The sequence below is a fragment of the Pleurodeles waltl genome, chromosome 3_1 (assembly GCF_031143425.1).
Source record: "Pleurodeles waltl isolate 20211129_DDA chromosome 3_1, aPleWal1.hap1.20221129, whole genome shotgun sequence".
In the NCBI taxonomy this organism is placed as follows: domain Eukaryota; kingdom Metazoa; phylum Chordata; class Amphibia; order Caudata; family Salamandridae; genus Pleurodeles; species Pleurodeles waltl.
The window spans coordinates 1912271626-1912292188 of NC_090440.1; the positions used below are offsets into that span (position 1 = coordinate 1912271626).

The following is a 20563-nucleotide window of genomic DNA, read 5'->3' on the forward strand; positions in this document are numbered from 1 at the left end:
GGCAGCAGTCACTCACCTGCTCATTTAACTTTCCTTGGCCGTTCAGGCACAGGATCCTTCCACCATCCCTGGAACCTCCCACAAGCTGCCTAAGCGCCTTCTTCTTGATGCCCACCCTTACTCTCACCTCATCCAGCTCCCTCTTGGTCTCATCCTCCATCCTGCGGATGTCCTCCATGGTCAGCTCCACCCATCGGTCTAGCCAGCAGAAGAGCTGCCGATGAAAGTTGGTAAAAAGACGGCGTTCTTGCTACAAGGCAGAAGAGACACTAGATCACAATGAATGCTAGTAGCAAAAGGACATTTGCACAGATCGAGTGCAAGGATAATAAGTTCTACTCAACTGTTTAAGACCACTGTAATAATACTTTCACAAACCTGGAAATAAAGCACGGTGCCCTTACACACATAAATGGACTTTAGACACAGCAGCAACTGTGCATTCAGCTCCTGCTGCTAGCCCCATACTCAAACTCTAGTATCCGTTTAGGAACATTCACTGAAAATTTGTTTTGCTACCACTGGACAAGTATTTGTCACCTAGGCCATTTTACCAGCCATTATTAATTTACAGAGTATGATAGTGATACAGGTTCTCTGATCCACATGTCAAATACTGAAAGCCCAACCATTTCTACTTATAACATCTAAATCCTTATACTCCATAAACCTCCACAACCCTTCTCACATTTCCACATCTCCTAGGCTGCTTGTACATTCATCCTTAAGCCCTTAGTAATAACATCCTCCACCCAACCACACCACTGCTTGCCCTGCCTTGTACAATTTAATAACACCTCCACTCTGACACGGCCACTTACCAACTACAAACCAGTGAATCGCTCCACACACACAACCATCACCACTACCACCCCACTCAAATGAGTAGACAAAAACCCTATTCACCTTATGTATGAAGTTCTCCACTTTGTTCTGCAGGCCCCACCACTTGAACTTTACAGTGACTAGTTTATATGCACACATGTGAGGACAGTCCATCTGCTGCCCCAGCACCTTCTGCAAAAAAAAATAAACATCTAAATAAAATCACAATGAATGGCAACATATGACAGTATGAACAGAGGTTGGGTTTTGTGAAGGCTGGAAACTACAGTGTGATCCCTCCAATGTGATGAGTATTGACCTCCAGGAGCATCAGCACCATATCTCTGGAGATTGTCAAAGTGTGCTCAAACGCTCTGAGGGCATCTTGGAGTGGTCAATATTTTCACTACTGTACTTTATGAATAATCAATGTAACAAGAAATCCCACTATTCAGTAGCCGTAGTAGTAATTATTTCATGAAAAAGGGACATTTGAAAAAAGGTAAATAAACCATTAACACTGAAAATAGGTTGGCTACCTTTGGGTAACCTCTGTCCTTTAGCCCTAGCCCTCTTCCAGTCACAATGTGTTAGGGGATGGGATTGCAATATTTTCTTAAGCAATAGAGCCCGTTGAGGTACAAAGGTAATGATATATGCTAATGCGTTCTCCCTGCCCTTTATTTGCCACATTGATATATCATTTTCTGTTCCATAAAGAGTACTGACCATTGGATTATGCCTCAAATTTATAGAGCTGAGTGGAAATAAGAATTACTCAATGTGATGAGACACATCTTAGAACAAAGTGTATAGGAATCGCTACATGAAGTGAGCAAGTAGTATGTTACTTACCCTGTAAGCATCCTGTTCCTGGCAAGTAGTGCTGTAGATTCATATGCCCTGCATACATCTGCCATCTAGTGTTCGGTCCGGAAGTGTGCAAGTTGTTTTCAAAGAAGCTGTAAAGGTAAAGTGACCCCCTTCTCTCAGTGATAGTGGGCATCAACTCCATTGTTAGATTGTTTTCCGGCAGTCGGGTGAGAAGGGAGTGTGATTAGAGTGTCTAGAAAAGATGTCCATGCAAAGTAATAAAGTACTATAATGGCCAAGGGTGCCTGGGGAGGAGGTCTGGCGCATGTGAAACTACAGGACTACATGCCACAAACAGATGCTTACAGGGTAAGTAACATAATCCATTCGGTGGCATGTGTATCTATAGATACACCTTGTGCATAGACTGTAAAGCAGTGCCCCAGAAAGCAGTAGGTAACCCATGGGTGTTGCAGTTGTTTGAAAAAGAGTACTGCCTGTCCAAACATTTGCTGTTGTTGTGCAAGTACATCCAGAACAATAGTGTTTAGTGAACATGTGTGGATTCGACCAAGTGGCTGCTTTACAATTTTCAGCAATTGATATATTACCCAAAAATGATATAGATGCACCTACTTTACAAGTTGAGTGTGTTCTAGGAGGTGTGGGTGAAGTTCTTTTAGCTTTAGCATAACAGGTTTGGATACATTTAATTATCCCTCTTGAGATACCTGCTTTAGATATAGCCTTCCGTGTGTGTGGAGGTGAGAAAGCAACAAAGAGTTGTTTGGTTTTGAGAAACTCTTTAGTTCTGTCAATATAATACATGGATGCCCTTTTAACATCTAAAGTATGTAGAGCTCTTTCTGCAACTAATTCAGGTTGTGGGAAGAAAACCGGTAATTCAACCGATTGATTTAGGCGAAAAGTACACACAACCTTTGGAAGAAATTTAGGATTGGTACGTAGACTTTCCTATCTTTATGAATATGGAAGAAGGGATCCTCTAAGGTTAATGCCTGAAGCTCACTTACACGTCTTAGTGAAGTGATTGCTACTAGAAATGTTACCTTCCATCAAAGGAACTGAATTAGACAGTTATGTAATGGTTTAAATGGTGGTCCCATTAGTCTAGTAAGTACAATATTAAGGTTCCATATTGGTGCTGAAAGCACTTTAGGTGGAATTATTCTTGTAAAGCCTTCCATAAATGCTTTAATCACAGGTATCCTGAACAGTGATAAGTGTTGTCTATTTTGTAGATATGGAGCTACCACTGCAAGGCGTAGTCATATTGATGTGTACACTAACCCACAAGTGTGTAAATGAAGCAAATAGCAAACAATATTTTGAATGATTGCATTTAAAGGGTCAATGTGTTTGTTTTTACAATAGAAAGCAAATCTTTTCCATTTGGCAGTAGAGCATGCTCTAATTGTAGGCTTACGTGCTTCTTTAAGACTCTTCATGCATTCTGTAGGCAAGTTCAAATATCCAAACTCTATGACTTTAGGAGCCAAATCGCAAGATTGAGATCTCTGATATTTGGGTGCCTGATTTCTCCATGGTTCTGAGTGAGAAGGTCCCGATGTTGGGGGAGCTTCTCATGGGGAACTACAGACAGTTTGAGTAGGGGGTGTGAATCACAGTTGATGTGCCCAAGTGGGAGCTCCTAGAATGAGTGTGAGAGAGGTCTGCCTGAGCTTCCTCACCAAAAATGGAAGAAGAAGGAGAGGTGGAAAAGCATAGGTAAATATCCCTGACCAGTTCATCCACAGAGCATTGCCCTTGGATCATGGGTGTGGGAGTATGGAGGCAAAGTATGGGCATTTTGCGTTGTTTGCAGTTGCAAACAAGTCATTTGTGAAAATCCCCACCGTTGAAAGTATGGTTGAGGACTCGAGGGTGGAGTTTCCAATTGTGGACTTGCTGCCGCATCCTGCTGAGCAAGTCGGCAAAGTCATTGCCCATCCCTGGGAGGTGTTCTACTAAGAAGTGAATCTGATGTCTAATTGCCCAACGCCAGATTGTCTAAAATAGGCGTGACAACTGTAGAGAGTGTCCCCCCCCCCCGTTTCTGTAAATAAAACATTGCTGTTGTGTTGTCCGTCCAGACAAAGACAACTTTTCCTTGAAAGTGAACCAAAAAAGCTTTCTATGCTAGATGAATAGCCTGGAGTTCCAAGTAGCTGATGTGTATGGCTTTGTGTTTGGAGTCCCAAAGTCTTTGCATTGACAGGTTGTGTAGGTGAGCACCCCAGCCAGTCAGTGATGCATTCACAGTGAGTGATCTGGGAAACAGTGTCTAGGGAATCTTTTGTAATGTGACTTCTAATATATGCAGGATCAGATGGAACTGCCTTATATTTTTTGTTGATCCTGGGTGTAATTATTTTGGCACGTCCAGGATCTTTAACAATATTGTCTGCATGACATATTATTTCCCTTAACATGGGCAGATACTGGCATGCTAAGGGGCTGGAGGAAATTGCTTGAATAGAAAATCTTCTTCTATGGGGTCCTTGTGTAATGGGACCTGGTGATATGCAGCGGCCCTAGCTACCAACTTCTTAAAAGATGGTGTGTCATCTTGTGGAGAAGGTTTAACCGGATAGTTTAACCAGATAGACATCCAGGTCAGTGTCGCCTGGTGGGTCAACATCACAGATATCCCAAGGATCTTTTGGCCCTGGTGCATGAATATCATCATCATCACCCCCTTCGTCCCCCATGTAAGGTTGTGGAGAAGCTTATGGAGTTGTCTCAACAATATCCCATATAGTAGGTAAAGAGTGGTGTGGTGAAGTGGGTGGAGGAGAGGGTGGAGCAAGAGAAGAAATATGACTGGTAGCAGTGTCCTTTTCTTTTTTTTGTGAGGTGGTGGTGGTGACGTAATCTCCTCCTCTACTGAAGGCCAACGTTTAGTCTGGTGGACATATGCTTCATAGACTTAGCAATGATCCGACCGGTATTCGGTTGACTATCAAAAGTCTTGTTTTGGTTCGAGTATCTCCTCCATAGTCTGTAGTACAGGCTCTGGTTTGTAAGCAGTTTTTTTCGATGCTGAGGCCGACAATTTCAGTACCGAAGTGGGTTTCTGTTTCGGTGCAGATATGTTTGGTAACGAAGAGCCAGATGTTGGAGTCGGTCCTGAAACCGTTCAGGCCTGGTGAGTGGCAGGTGTTTTTAGCTTAGCTTTCGGTGCCGAGCCGGAGGGCTGGGTTTCCTTAGCGACTGATCGGTGCCTACCATGGCCAGTCGGCAATCGTGGTCCAGAAACTGTATGTTTGGTCAGTGATTAATGTCTTTTGATGGGCAGGGTAGGGGCCTTTGTACCCACTGCGTGCTGTGCCAATGGAACATCCTGAGTGTGCACGGTCATCTCTGTTTCAGAATGTGACTCGGAGTCTGGGATGGAAAAGGCCTCTTCCTCAGCTGCCGAAGCCTCATGTAGCTCTTCATGTGGCTGGATGTCTTGGAAACCGAAGATGTCTGGCACCTCTTCCAGTTCCCTGCCCTGCATTTCTTTCCTGCGTGCTTGATGATCCTTCAGTGTTTCCTTCGATCGAAACGATTGACAGGCGTAACAACTCACATTATCGTGTTCCGGAGAAAGGCAAAGGTTACAAACCGAATGAAGGTCTGTGTACAGGTATTTAGCGTTGAACGGGGACAAAATCGAAATGGTGTCCTTTCCATCAGCAGCGCATTGCTTGTACTTACCGACGGATGTAAAATAAGATGACAAAGCACGAATGGGCCGGAAGGCCGGAATTGAAAGTCGTCAGACCGACGAAAAAGAGTTTACTTCTGTTCTCAATGTAAATTAGAAGAACGTGAACAAAAACAATACATACAAGTATGGAAACGTAAAATGTTCCAAGGGGACCCCGAAACGATTTTGAACTGGAGCACCGAAGAACATGTCAGAACCCGATGGCGGACAGAAAACATTCTAACAATGAAGTCGATGACCATGCGCACTATTACTGAGAGGAGGGATCACTTTACCTCAGGACTCCAACAGCGTCTTCGAAGAAAAACAACTTGCACACATCCGCACCCAACAAGATGGCAGAAGTATGCCAGCATGTGTGTCTACAGACACAAATGCCACTGAACATACATTTTTCATCTCAAACACCCCCCATTCCAAGCAGCCTTCTGAGCAAATGCAAAACAAACAGATTGAAGTGGGAGTGTGAATCAAGCAGGCATGCATTTCAGATATGCTTGCCTAAGACAGAGATGTGCCTTGAGGTAAACGTCCAGTGCCTGGTGCTTAAGAGAAGCTCCCTGGGTTAGCCACATGCTTACACTAGAAACAGGTTTCTGAAAACGTGGATACCTTGACATGAATGAAGCAATCATGTACACCTTCTCAAAAGGAGCCGCCACCAATGTGGTAGCAGCTATCTGTGTACAATGATTGCATAGGAAGTAAAGTGTACCCCTTGACTCCCAATAGGTGAAAACTGCAGTGTTTTGGTCTCTTCTGAAATGAAAGCTAGAAAATGGATGTCACAAATATACAAAAATAAATTATTTGTACAAGAGTCATGAATAGTGGCAATTATCTTCACTGGGCTGGGCCACAAGTTCCAATGCAGTATAAGTTACTGGCTTGAGGTGGTGTGTAAAAGCAGCTTTTACTCTTCCTGGGGGGCATTGGAAGGAGGCGAATGCCACAGTGGAAAGTTCTTTGAAAATATAAGCACTCCTCCAAATAGGACTGGGATTCAGTTGGTTACTGAAAAACGTGGATTGAACACAAATGTACTGTGCCAAGGTCCCCTGTTTGCTAGGAGCCAGCCAGAAAAAGAAAGGAATGGGAGAAGGTAAGTCCAAGTACAGCGTAGGAAGAAACTGGCAGACACAAAGCAGATGGAAAATGTTACTTGTCCAGTAAGTATCTGTTTGTGGCATCTAGTGTTGTATATTCACATGCTTTGCATACTCCTGTCATCTAGTGTTGGGTCCGGAAGTGTGTAAGTTTTTTTTTTTTTCAAAGAAGTCTTTCAAGTCACAAGGTATAGTGGCTCCTTCTGTTCCTGGTAATGCACATGGGCATTGACTCCATTGTTATCCCCCAGGCGTGTGTCCATGCAAATGAACTGCAACGGCCACACGTGTGAATCTACAGCACTACATGCCATAAAAAGACGCTTACTGGGGAAGTGACATTTTCCGTTTCCTGGCATGTGGGGCTGTAGATACAAATACTTTGCACAGACTGTAATGCAGTGCCTTCCAAAAGGTGATGGCTAAACGGTGGGGGTTGCAGTCATTTGTAAAAGTGTACGTAGAACTGCCTGACCTACATTAGCCTGTTAGCATGATCGGATAGCCACATAATAATGCTTAATGAAAGTGTATGGTGTAGACCATGTAGCTTCTTTACATATATCAGCTGTAGGTATATTACCTAGGAAATCTCGAGTAGAATGTGCTCTGGGAAGTGAAGGAAGTTTTTTTTGGCTTTAATGTAACATGTCTGTATACATTTAACTGTCCACTGAGCAATGCCCGATTTAGAAATGGGCTTTCCTTTCTGAGGGGGCAAAAAAGAAACAATTAGTTGTTTTGTTTTATGAAATTCTTTAGTTCTGTCAATATAACACATAAAAGCGCTTTTGACATCTAATGTATGAAGAGCCCTGTCTGCAACTGATTGTGGATGAGGGAAGAATACAGGCAAGTCCACTGATTTAGGTGACAGTGGGAGACCACCTTTGGAAGACATTTTGGGTTCTACTACCCTATCTTTATGAAGTTGGAAGAAAGGTTCTTCCAAAGTTAGTGCCTGGAGCTCACTGACACACCTGAATGAAGTGATGGCAATGAGAAAAGATACCTTCCAAGATAGAAACTGGAAGGCGCAATTGTGTAGTGGTTCAAAAGGATGACCCATAAGTTTTGTGAGGACTGTGTTAGGGTTCCATGCAGGCGCTAGAGGAACCCACGGTGGAATTACTCTTTTAAGACCTTCCACGAAGGCCTTAATATTGATATTTTGAACAAAGACAGATGTCTGATCTGGAGGTAGGCAGCAACCGCTGCTAAATGTAAGTGTATTGATGTGAAAGCAAGGCCAGATCGCAGTAGATGTAGTAGGTAACAAACAATATTTTGCATTGTCGCATTAAATGGAGTGATACTGTTATGACAGTAACAGACAAATCTCTTCCACCTAGCTGCATAACATGCTAAAGTAGTAGGTTTGCATGCTTTTTTAAGGATGGCTATACAATCAGGAGAAGGTTGAGCTAACCAAAATCTATGACCTCAGGAGCCAAACTGCTAGATTTAGTTCCTTGGGATTTGGGTGCCTAATTTTTTCATGGTTCTGACTGAGAAGGTCCGGGTTCGAGGGGAAGCTTTTCGTGAGGGAATACTCATAGTTCAAGGAGGGAGGTGAACCATAGCTTTTGTGCCAATGTTGGAGCCATGAACATATTACAGAGAGGGATGTTTGCCTGAACTTCTGAACCAGAAGCGGAAGAAGAGAGGGAGGCGGAAAAGCATAGGCAGCTAGTCCTGACCAGTTCATCCATAGTGCATTGCATTTGGATTGAGTGTGTGGGAACCTTGAGGCGAAGTTCGGCCATTTTGTGTTGTCTGCTGTTGCAAACATTTCTATGTCTGGAACCCCACTTTTGGAAGTAGAGGAATAGAACTTGTGAGTGGAACTTGTTGCTGCATCCTGATGAGAATATCAGCAAAATTGTTGTGTGATTCCAGAAGTTGTTTTGTTAAAGGTCGAACTGTCTGAGATAAGCGTCATAACTGTAGAGGATGTCTCCCCCCTGTTTTTGTAAATAGTACATGGTTGTCATGTTGTTCGTTTGGATCAAGACAATCTTACCTATCATGGTATTGAGTGAATGCTTTCAATGCTAGGTGAACAGCTGTAAGTTCTAGGTAGTTGATGTGGAGAAGCTGATGTTTGGTATCCTAGGGGCCCTTACTGTGAGAGCCTGAAGGTGAGCACTCCAACCGGTCTGTGATGCGTCCGTTGTCAGTATGGTTTGAGGAACAGGGTCGGGGAAAGGCCACCTCTTTAACAAGTTGCTTTTGTTCCGCCACTGCAGAGAGCGTTGAGTATGGGGGACTGGTCAGATTTAAAATAGAAGAAAGGGGAAGGTCCTCTCGCCTACAAGGGAAAGTATAATACTGAACATCTCCAGAACAAAAGGTATTGAGGGGAAGGTCCTCTCGCCTAGTCCTCTTGCCTACAAGGGAACGTATAATACTGAGCATCTCCAAAACAAAAGGCATATCAAAAAACTTTTTTTTTTAAAGTGATATGGCATACCTTTTCCAGACATGCAAGAATTTTAAAAAGAATGTCAATGTTGTTACATTTTCAGATTAGCCTTTTGCTTGTATCAGTCATTGCTGACCATGCATCCAGGTCCACTGTAACTGTACTACCACTTACAGTGACAATCGCCTGCATGAACCCCTGTGAACCCCTATCCCTTATCATATGTGGATGCAAAGATGACTGGGAGAGTCCATGACTTGTACTCTTTCCCTCGGCCTATTGTCCCCTTCTGCATGTGAACTCATTTGCAGTATAATTAGCTTTTCCACCCCAATCCAATATGTATAGAGTGCAGAGAATCCACACTTGTAACATTTCAACAGCATGCCTTGTCCTGTTGTGTTATGACCTTGGCTCATTGCCACTTTTAACATTTTGGAGGGACTCCCAACAACACTGATACTTCAGACACAGATGCATCATGTTCAGGAAGCAGTTATACAAATCTATTGCAGTGAAAGCATCCACTGCACCATTTTGTTAGGGGAGGGATTCCTATATGTTTCTGTTGCCCACACCATAAACTAGGTAATTTCCTCAATGGACGTTGCACACATGTGCCAAAACTGCAAGTGGGTGCAAGTCATCCAAGCTCTGCAAACTAGTTATGCAGCTACTCCTACTTGAGCTTGGATAAGTAGAATACTTTTACAGATCTCAAAAGATCCTGAAGGAAACAGAGGTCAGCACTGCATTTTGTATCCTAAGCATATTTTAAACTAGTATTGGAACTGACATTTTTTTAAGGAGTTCTCAGATCCCTAAATCACCCTCACCCACTTTCACCAACACAGTGAGGAACTGTGCAATATAATTTGCCTGCATTACCTGCCTGGTCTGTCTACACAGGGCAGCTATTTGTAGAACTAACTGTGTGGAGTAAGACAAACAGCATCATCTTTCTGTCACCTTTACATCTGTCCTGTCTCTGTAGTTGTTAATTTTGAAGTCCTTCCCTTGAGGAATTTAGTTGTCCCGTCTACCTTGGCACAACTGTCGTACACATAGCCAGATGCAATTTCAGAATAATGACAGCTTAGCTCCATCAATTAGGCCTTTAGCAGCTCACTAATCTTGAATTCAAATTCAGACTTCACACAGGAGTGCATTGCTCTTAACACACTGTGTCACTTTTTAGGATGAAAATTTCTACATCATAATTTCGGTTTAGAGTGCAAAACATGATATCCTCTTCCTGCATCTGCAGAGAAGCAGTGTTGCAGAGGACACCAGGCAATCCTGCTCTGCACTGTGAATTCGTCTGTGAATAGGTATGAGAACCAGGGCCGAAAGGTGCAGATTCCTATGACTATACTGCTGGCCTTGTACAATTTAACATTTTCCTCTCAATAGCTTCTGACTAAATCATCTTAATGACAAACTAGACAAGGAATGTCTCATGCGCAGTGATCCAAGAAGCTAGAAACGTCCAATGGCCATGCTGATCTGCTAAAACAATAAGTTATGTACCAGCCCTTACATATTATTATCCTGACTCTGGTTACCAGTATTAAAAAAATGCTGGTACGCACCAGCCGTGTTAATCCCCGTTACAGATTCTGAAGCTCTCCATTGATTTTCTATTGCACAGTTCCTGTTTTTGAATGCTCATGCCAATAAAACAGAATCTTTAACCAAAGGTCTCAGCCTAGTTCTGTTGTAAACAAATATAAACTGCTCTTTGCTCACACATGTATGGACAGACTTCCGCTGGTGACAATCCAATCAAATTCATATCCTTGGATGCACTGAAGCTCTCTCTTCTCTCAATAGTCAATCTCCAGCGGTCTTAAATTCGAGCTTGCCCATTATGCACCAAGCCTCTGGCTTCACCCTCCAACATCCTCTGACATCCATATGAGCCGCTGTTCTTTCGGCAACAGCAGACAAGGTGTCTCCCACGACGGCCTCTGTAATAGACTCCTTCTCGTGGACTAAAAATGGGAGTTTGTAGGAAAGTGTCCCTTTTTGACATGGTCACTCCCACTTTTTGCATAGTATTCAATGCAATTTTGACTGAAAGAGAAATTTAGTATTCAGGGAGGTGTGTCCACCGCTAAGGTGCGCTGCCTGATGTTGACACAACTTTTAGAAATCGTCCACTTTGGTTTTGGCAGATTTAGGAAATCTGGGACAGGGTTATGCCCATTTCCCACAGAAAGTGGTCATATAAGGGTTGGCTAATAGCCTACACTCGCCGAAACTCCCCTAAATGCAGTATTTAGGGAAGCTCCTGGCACCAGGAAAGAAGATCCTTGCTGACCTGAAGAAGGAGGACACTTCAGAGATGCAAAAGGCAAGAACTGAAGAACCGTGACAGACTTGGCATCAACCCTGCCAGCCTGCCTGTGGACTTCAGCAATTGCAAGAAAGACGCCTCGTCCTCCAGCTGCTCAAACTTCCAAAAGCCCCAGAAGACTTCCAGCTTTCACCCTAGCACAAGGAACTCCCGTGGAGTAGCGGATACGCTCCCCTGAATCCTTGCAGGCAACAAAACTGACGCTATACAGCACCACTGCACCAGAGCCTCGCAGCTCACTTTGAAGTGGCCCACCTGGTCCAAAGCCTCCCCAGAGACCAAATCCATCATGGGTTTCCCCACTGCAACCTCCACTCGGTCTCTTTGTGCAGCTCCCTTCCCCAACCGTGACCACCTCCGATGATGGCAACACCAACAGTCCACTGCAACTCTGCACCCAGACGCCCCTAGACCGCGGACAAGAGGACCACTGGTGTCTCTGTGTCCCCAAGGCTCGTGAGACCTGAGCCCACTTGTTGGTTCCCCCAGGCTGGTCCCCCAGTCCACTTCTGCAGCCTGTTCTGTGGGGCCCCCCTCCACCATGACTGCCACTGGTGATGGGCACCTGACGGTCCAAGAACCCTCTGCATCCAGACGCCCCGGACCGAGGAGAAGAGGACCACTGGTGTCCTTAAGTGCGGGAGCATCGCAAGAATCAAGCCCACTTGGTGGCTCATCCTGACTGGACTCCCAGTCCTAACCTGCTGCCTCTTTTCAACTGGACTGATACCCATTGACTAACATTGGGCAACTGACTCCGTACTACACCACTGCATCCAGCTGCCCCAGTGCCGCCTGGTGTCACCTGCTGGTGTGGTCCTGACCCTAGCCCAATACTTACCTTAAGCCCAGGAGATTGGTCCTATAAGTCACTGTACTGTACCTTTTTGCCATATGTTTTTCCTCCATTGGATAACATCGCAGCTTCCAAAAATTGTTGATTTTTCAAAACTGTAAACATTTTTCTTGCAAAACATCCTGATTCAAATCATATTGATTTTGGTGCCTAAACATATATAATGATACTTGTAATATTTGTAAATTGGTGTGGGTTTCCTTCTTGAGTTGTGTGTCTTATTTATTGACCTTGTGTATTTGCAGATGTCTCACGCCTCTCTGATAAGCCTAATGCTGCTAAACCACAGTATCCCCTGAAAAGAGCACCTTGGGATTGCTGGAGCACTCTGGACTCTTTGCACAATATATCTCATTTTGATATATCACATAAAGAGCTATCTTCCTACAGAGTTTGCAAGAAAACATGATTTCCGACACTTTACCAGATTCCTCTGTGGTCTTTCTCTGCTGCTTCAAGCCAGAAGGCCTTGGCACATAGTGCAAGACTCCCAAATACCCAATTTTCAGTGTCATTATGCAGTCTTTAAGGGCCAAGTTGTGGACTGAACTAGAAGGAGTCTGTGTCAAACAGTGACACTCTTCATGCATGCTTCCGCAAAGTCATATCTGTTAGCAGGGACACAACCAGAGATGTGGGTGATCCTGGTTATCTTTTCTTGTCAATTCCTCTAAGTCCTTAATTTGGCACTGCTCCAGCTGCTGCTACACCACATGTATTCATGTTGTGTGAATAGTTGGTCCTTTCTAACAAAGCTGACCATCTAAAGATAGTGCATCTACTACAGACCACCTTAATTATTGCAGACACCTATCGACTAAAAAGTCTGCCTGCCTTTGAGGTCTGCCTCTTTGGTGGGTTTATGTCACTGGCTGCATTCAGACCTGTCTGGTTGCTTCCTGGGCCATTGTTTTCACTGCCAGCTTGCAAACCCAGCAGCCTCCTACTATTTGCAATCCTATCTGCAACCTCCCATTAACTGCCAACAAAAGACGTTTTTCACCCATGCCATTACAATCTAGCATTGTACAGCTAATTGGGTGTCTCCAAATCCTGCCCTGCTCCCACTGGTCATTATCCATTTCATCTCACTGGCTAGGTCCAATCTTCATTCGCACTGGCTCTTTTGACATAATAATGATGTCAGAAAATACTTGCAAGAAATAAGTTAAATTGAATGACCTGAAATAAGTTAAAACATGCAACCTCTGACATCAGAACATCACTCCACTAAAGCCACAGATCTCCCTTCAACAGCTGCAGGTCCTGAAATGTAGGCATCTCTCAGAGAACCCTTGTAGACAAAGTAATAATGATTCAGCAAGCTATATGCATAGGAGTTCATATGAGACATGCAAATAAAGATGCACAAAATGAGAATTTGCATTTCTAAATCTCTTTACTAAAAGTTATTAACTCAATATGTTGCAATATGATGTGGGACTAAATCTGCACCTCTGGGTGTGGAATGAGCTTTACAGGGGAGGGGTGGCCAGCAAAGGTTGTGCACACTTTAAAAGGTTACAGATTTACATCTGTAAAGGTCAGGATTAAATAAATTTCTAGAGTGGGAGTTTAAGGAATAATCCCAGAATGGGTCAGGCTGTAGAAGGTGAATGCACTTTTGGTAAGCATTGTCTCATGTGCTATTGTACTCAATGAACAATTGCACATTTGTAACTGTTTACGATTATGAGTAACACTGTGATTGTCTATGATTATGAACACTACCAAAACGCTCCCACTGTTGCACCCCTCCAGGAGTGTTCTTGGCATAGATTTTAGAACTTCTCGTGAGGCAAGCCCAGTTTTTTCCTGCCTTTCTTTCCTGCCAGACTGTGGCAGTGAAAATCGCAGATGAAATGTCTCTCATGTTCTCTGTTCAAGTGTGCACCAGAGTTCTACATAAAATGAAAAAGGGAAAGTTCTTGAAGGTAGGGGCAAGAGGAGCTTCATGGCATGCACAAAAGGTAAAAATATTACATTTGGCATTACTCTGTCTTTCAAGAAGAAAAGCGGGAACATAACACTACTTTATGAAAGGGATCACTTTACAAATCTAAATAAAGGCTAAACTGAATAAAGGGAATAAGAAACAAGTAGCTACTTTCTTCTAATCCTAGTTTTTCACTGTAGGCTTTCACTCTGAATTCATAAAAGGTAGATCATTTCTGCACATCTGCGAGATCCTGGAACATAACGATAAACTAATGTCACGCTTCCCAATACAAACAGCAACATTTTTAAAAAATCATCTAAACTGCACAGATAACAGAAAACATGTGGATTGAAACACAACAGCAAAACCAATCTTTGAGCATAAAAGCAGGAATGGTGCTGTAATAAATCTTACCTTTAAGAATTTTTGATGACCGCACTAGCCCATCCTGCCCAGTACAGAGAAAGTTTGATTTTTTAAATAAAATACAGAACTACTGACTTGGTGCCATAGTTGTGGCTCCAGCAACTGGGAGTTATGTGTGATTTGTAAGGATTCAGAAAGAATACACATGATTAAGAATTAGGATTATGTAAGAAACTTTTCCTTCATCGTGATTGGGATTCTCTCAGGAGTCTCCCAAAGTGGCAGAAGCAGTGCAATGTAAAGTAGTGGATCTCTGCTTCGTCATCTATTTCTGCCTTAAGGAAGACTTTTTTCGCCTGTTTTAGCCTCAATGCAAAGACCTACCCTGCTTATAAACTTCCTGTTTGACATCCCGTGCAAATATCACAGTCCTTGATGGAGTGAGGGTTATATACACAGAACACACACACATCACTGTGGTGATTCCCTGGCATCTTTTCCCCACCGGCTGTACTTTTGTCAGTCAAAAAGAGCTGGGATGATAGCTTCAAATTTCACATGAATAAAACGAAGAACCTTTTTCTTCTTCAGGTAACAAGGGAAGAAAATGGATGGCATCAAAAGAAGTTGAATGAATGCCAGTCTACGACCCTCAGAAATTGGAGTTTGTAGCTAGAATTAGCTTTAAACAAATCTAAGTTTTGCTGAAGATCAGAGTAGAAAAAATGAAGTACAAGACCAGAGGAGAAAAAACAAAGTTCCAAATGGACTCCCTTGTCGGATATAATGGGATAGTGCAGTTCTCTAAACTCTTTAAAGGAGTAGGGTCAGTTTGCACTGATACAATGCTATTTATTACTGCATCATCTCCATCTTGTATTTTTCTCAAATGGTTGGTTTTCTAATGGTCTATTCGTCTAAATGCTTTCTAGTAACTGTACAATTTGTCAGGTTGGTTACAAAAAAACAGACATTAAATGTTGTCCTTTCTGGCATAATTTCTAGTCTTTTCAATAACCTGCAAACCATCACATTTGTTAAAATCTATCTTGCATGATTGCCAACATTCTTGGGGAAATTTTGCTTTTTATTAATATTAAGAGAGAATCCCTTAGAGAAATTGTAAAAGCTTTGTGCATTTTTTGAAGGGGTGGTGTGGAGAATAACTAAAGTATAAATCTGAAGACTAGAGCAGCATGGCATTGAGCATCTGCAGACAGAAATGCCACCACAAATTTCACAATGGAGGGGTACGGCAACTTATGATCCATACATGATAAAATTGTTGAGAAAAGGAGGGGATATGTCTCAATAATTAAATTCCCCCAAATGTGTGTAGGGAGAAGGTTGACATTACCTAGGAGTACCAGAGCTTGGTAAAAGCAGTCGGTGTCCAATCTTGCTCCTATCTATGGTGATGGAACTCATTTGCCACTTGCAATATCTGGATTACACATTTTCCGTTCCTTTATGTAATACTATAGATCAGTGGTTCCAAACCTGTGGAACCCCAGGAGTCTGCAAAACATTCCTGGAGAGTCCACAGGCATCTCAATTCTTGGGCTAGCCAGAAGGCACTTCTAAAGCTGGTGCCTCTGGACAGAAACATGTGAGTGTTTTTATATTTGTTACTTCATCTATGCAGCAGTTTTAAAAGCACTGGCAAGTTACTTGTATATCCAGCAGTTTTCAGGCAAAAGTAAAAGTGTCAAGAAAACTCTGGTGATTAATGTACCTGTGGCGAGAGATGGGAGTTTGGCAGTTTTGACTCATCTAAGTTAGTGTAGATGGTTAATATGCCTGCTGCAAAGAACGTGTATTATGCATATCAAAGAACAGTATTTTATGTGCATAGCACAGTGTATTACAGCTTTTGTCACACAGATTACTTTTGTTACTGTGCAGTTCATAAGTTACAATTGAAATCTAGCAGAGTGAGCAATGAACTCCCATCAAAAAGATGCATGCAAACTTTATGGTACAAGTTAGAAAGTTATGATTTTCCCCAGTCTTCCATTATCCTGATGATTCATGGTCTCTGTATGTGTGTAATGTAAAGTACTCTGACACCCTACACTGGTATTAGAGGTGCTATAAAAACAAATGAAATACATGTGACATAGGGGCTATGGAGAGATGAGAGGCACTTAAGGTTTTACTTTCTTTCCTCACCACATATATATGTGAAAAAGCTTTCTCAGATCTTATGTACCTAGAAATTAAATGCACAAATCGCTTAGGAAATGTACAATCTGACCAGAGCATTCAACTTTCTGAAATAAAACCAAACACTTAAATGTTAGTTATCGACCTTCAGTACCAACCTTCCCATTAAAATTTTTCGATTTTTGCATATTTTTTCAATATAAAATAATAAAATCTTTAGTAATTCAATTAATGGTTTGGTGTGTACTAGTTTGTGTATTTTTTGCGAATTACTGTTTTAATGTTTGAAATTTAAATAGCAAAAATTGCTTGGAGGTCCTCAGCTTTCAGTAGTGATTATGGAGGGGGGTCGTCAGGAGTCAAAAGGTTAAGAACCACTGCTATAGATCATATATTCACAACAGCAGACATCATAGACAGTTCCTTGTATCAAAGCATGTTTATGCAGGAGCTCCACTATCACTCAAGCTACATTTTGTACTGCAGAGATTTAAGGTCGCTACTGATGAGTATAGAAATGTGATAGACAAGTGGCCTAGCGCCTGTGCAACCATATTAAACTTTTAAACTTTAAAGAATTTAACAAGTTTGCTAATCATAAACCTTGTGCAGTTTGTTTATGCCTGAACTAAGCAGGGGTATACCAGAGTTGTTATCCTGAGGTAAGTACTCTCCAATTCTAAAACGTTTATGCATAAATGTTATCTTTGTTAATTTCTTGTTAGTTGATCCCTGTGTAATTAATCATGAATACCACATTTTTTAAGACCTAATTTTTTAAGAACTTTGATTATTTATTTCACTCAATTATGTGACGTGAATTAAGGAAATACAGTACAAAATATGAAGGCCTGGCTTTTGATCTTCATTTTACATGTACTTTTTGATTCTTGTGGTAATGCCTTAGGGGTGGTCCTAGCCTGTTCTCCTTGAGTACCTTCAGATTTGGCTATAATTACTGACTGACTTTAAAGGCAGCTTTTATACAGAGACTAATTTGATTGATAGTAAATAGCCCTGAGCACTACTGAGAACTGGCTAAATTCACTGAGGACTCCGTTTTTTTTTTTCCGGGGTACATGTTCATTTATACACTATTATGTTGAAGCAACGTTGGTAGATTGTTGCTTTACTGGGGGTGCCATTGTAAGTATTAAATAAAGGACTACACTGTGAAATAAAAACACAAAGCTAGTATTTTAAGTCTAGCAGAAAGCCTGCAGTCACACTGTCGGTTGACTATAACTGCTGGCTGCTAGAGCCAGCACATGCCCCTTCAATTGACATTGAGCCGATTTCAAAACTTTGCTGCCTTCCCGGCATTTGACTGGATCTAACAATCCCATGATTCAATAATACCATAAACTGGACCCTGTAAAGCATAACAGGCTGCTTGTTTAAGTGCAAATCAATGTCACATCATGTTTTCAGTACCTTCCAATCAGGGCCCAGAGGACCACGGCCAGTCTTCAATGATTTGTATTTTGATGGGTCTTCATCTGGTTTGTAATCCTACAGAATAATGAACAAAATAATTATAATAAGAAAGAGTCCATCTGGAATCAGCAAGATTTGGGTATTTATGACTGATTGGTTAAGTTTATTGTTTTAGTTGATTAAAACTGCAACAATTATACGACAGTGATGCATATCATGTACTTATTTCACTACATTACATACAATTGTTACTATAAGCCCTCATGGAAAAAAATAATGTAACCCTCAAGATCACTTGAATAATAGACAGCAGAATCACATAGATTAATATATGATAATCCTATAATATTAAACATTTTTAAATACACATTCTATTTTTAACATCTGCTGCTTAGGTAAAAAGTGCCAGCGCTTTACATTAATTACCGCAGAATAATATTTGGGCAGAATGCCATTGAGCCTAAAAACAGATGGCCTGGTTCATCTACACAGCGTGACTGACCTAAAGTGGATGTGTTATCAGCAACTACTGAGTGACAAATTTCCTAGTGTGGTGCCCGGCTTGCCTAACTATAGTGCACACAGGCTGTTTTCAATACTACAGCACATAAACTAAATATTCAAACATGACTTAATCTAAAAGTGTTGTGTAGTCTAAATTTTGGTACACGTAAACTACCCTAAAATCCGGTGCAATCAAGAGCAGCAGAGTAACAAATTGACCTGGGACGATGCCCATGCATTTTGCAGCAGTTAAAAGATTTACAAGTACTTCAAGACGTTAATTACCCTGGAACTAACACCTGACAGTAATACTTAATCATCATAAACTAAGCTAAAGTGCCTGTGCAGTCAGCCGCGACCAATGATAAAATAACTTGAGGTGGTGTAAATTTCAAAACATGTCCCTTGTTATTTAAATAACCACAAAAGTATTAAAAACAACTTTCTTAATAAAGGTGTTATAATAAACAGTGGTTAAATTGCACTAGTGCTTTATCTACAAGCCTATTGGGTTTGTGATTTGGTGACCAAATTGTCATAACACAAAGAGCAGATCAAAATTCTAATATATGTCTCTGTTAAGTCATCTTGCTTGAGTAGTTCTCATTGTTGACCACGGATTGTATTACAGTAGGGCTTTTTACAAGAATCTAATAAATGCACAATTTAGCTGTGGATCGTGTAGATTGACACACGCTACTATAGCTGACTTACAGGACTGGATGAGTCTCTCGATAAAGGTTCCCTTTAAAAGCTTCCGCCAGAGCTCATACAGACAAGGAAAGATGCAAACTATGCGAGTAATATCTTCCTTATGGGGTTTACAGTGCCTGCATAGAGCCGATGTACCGTTCCTCTATGCTGGGAGGTTGGCTGCTGTTGGCATGTCACCCATGTGCAGCATCATTAAGTTTTGCTTCATTCGAACCGGAAAAGTGGTGGAAAGGTTACTTGCAGAAGCCAGTTTAGAATAGTATTTTATAATCATCCAGGATGGGAGCGGGCACTGAACCGGTTTTGACCTCTATAAACGATAGTGATATGACAGACCTGTCGACAGCCTTTTTTGAAGGAGACATACGAAGGACTGGCCTCCCACAGCCCCTGTAGATGTAATTAATTAATAGAGGACTGCAAATACTTATTGTAAACAGACTGCTGGTCTCTCTCTAGAGCTAACCAAAGGGCACTGTTTAAGAAATCTTGGGCGTGGCTGATTTTATATCACATTTGTATCGCTGTGGCTTTCCTATCTAAATCTTGTCGGATCAAGCCAAATTCAAGCAAAGTTGAGCTGGATAAGTAGATCCTGATAGACAGAAGATTCACCTAAACACAGTAAGCTGGATTTTGTCTAAAAGTGTTGCTTCCAGGCTGTTCAGCACCACACTGGCATATGTGATTGTCGATAGCAATTTAGCAAAAATCACTGTTAACAGTGGGAGATATGAAGGACCATGCAAAGGTTTGGCCAACACAGAGAAAGAATATGTTAACGCTGTGACCTTTTTAACAATATATTGTTTCTGCTGTAGAAACGCACCCCGAGCATCCGAATATACATGCCTAGATTTTTATAGTGTGACTCTGTCTCTAGCATTGTGTTCCTCAAGGCAACTCTGGTAGGATGCAAGTGATGAGAACCGATCAACATAATTTTGGATTTGGCTCCTGATGGTTAGATTTTACATAATTTGCCAATATATATTTAAGGTTTGTTGCAAACCCACCTTTGCATGGCTGAACAGGACAAGGTCATCAGAATATAATTGATGGGTCAGTCTGAAAGCTAGGTGGGGTGGATGAAGATTTGCCTTGTCCAGAGTGAGAGAGAAATCAGTCATAAACAAATTAAATAAATGTGGGGCTAACACGCAACCTTGCTTTACGCCTAAATTAACAAGGATTTTCCTCGTCACCCTTGAACTATCCCCCATTTTTATTTGGACCCATGTATCTGTGTATAGTAGGATTATTGCATTCATCAATGGGTCTGGCAGACCCCACAACTTCAACTTATCCCAGAGCAGC

The 20563-nt window shown here is 41.9% G+C and overlaps 1 protein-coding gene across 1 annotated transcript in view; it reads right to left on the reverse strand.

Moving 5' to 3' along the window:
• The window catches only part of PITPNA (phosphatidylinositol transfer protein alpha), a 176785-nt gene that overhangs the window by 45585 nt on the left and 110637 nt on the right, over positions 1–20563 (reverse strand). Inside the window, exons 8-10 of the mRNA XM_069226109.1 lie at positions 18026–18103; positions 907–1017; positions 128–250 (exon numbers count right to left, since the gene is read on the reverse strand). Coding sequence (XP_069082210.1) covers positions 128–250; positions 907–1017; positions 18026–18103 — 312 coding nt within the window. The remainder of the gene's footprint in view (positions 1–127; positions 251–906; positions 1018–18025; positions 18104–20563) is intronic.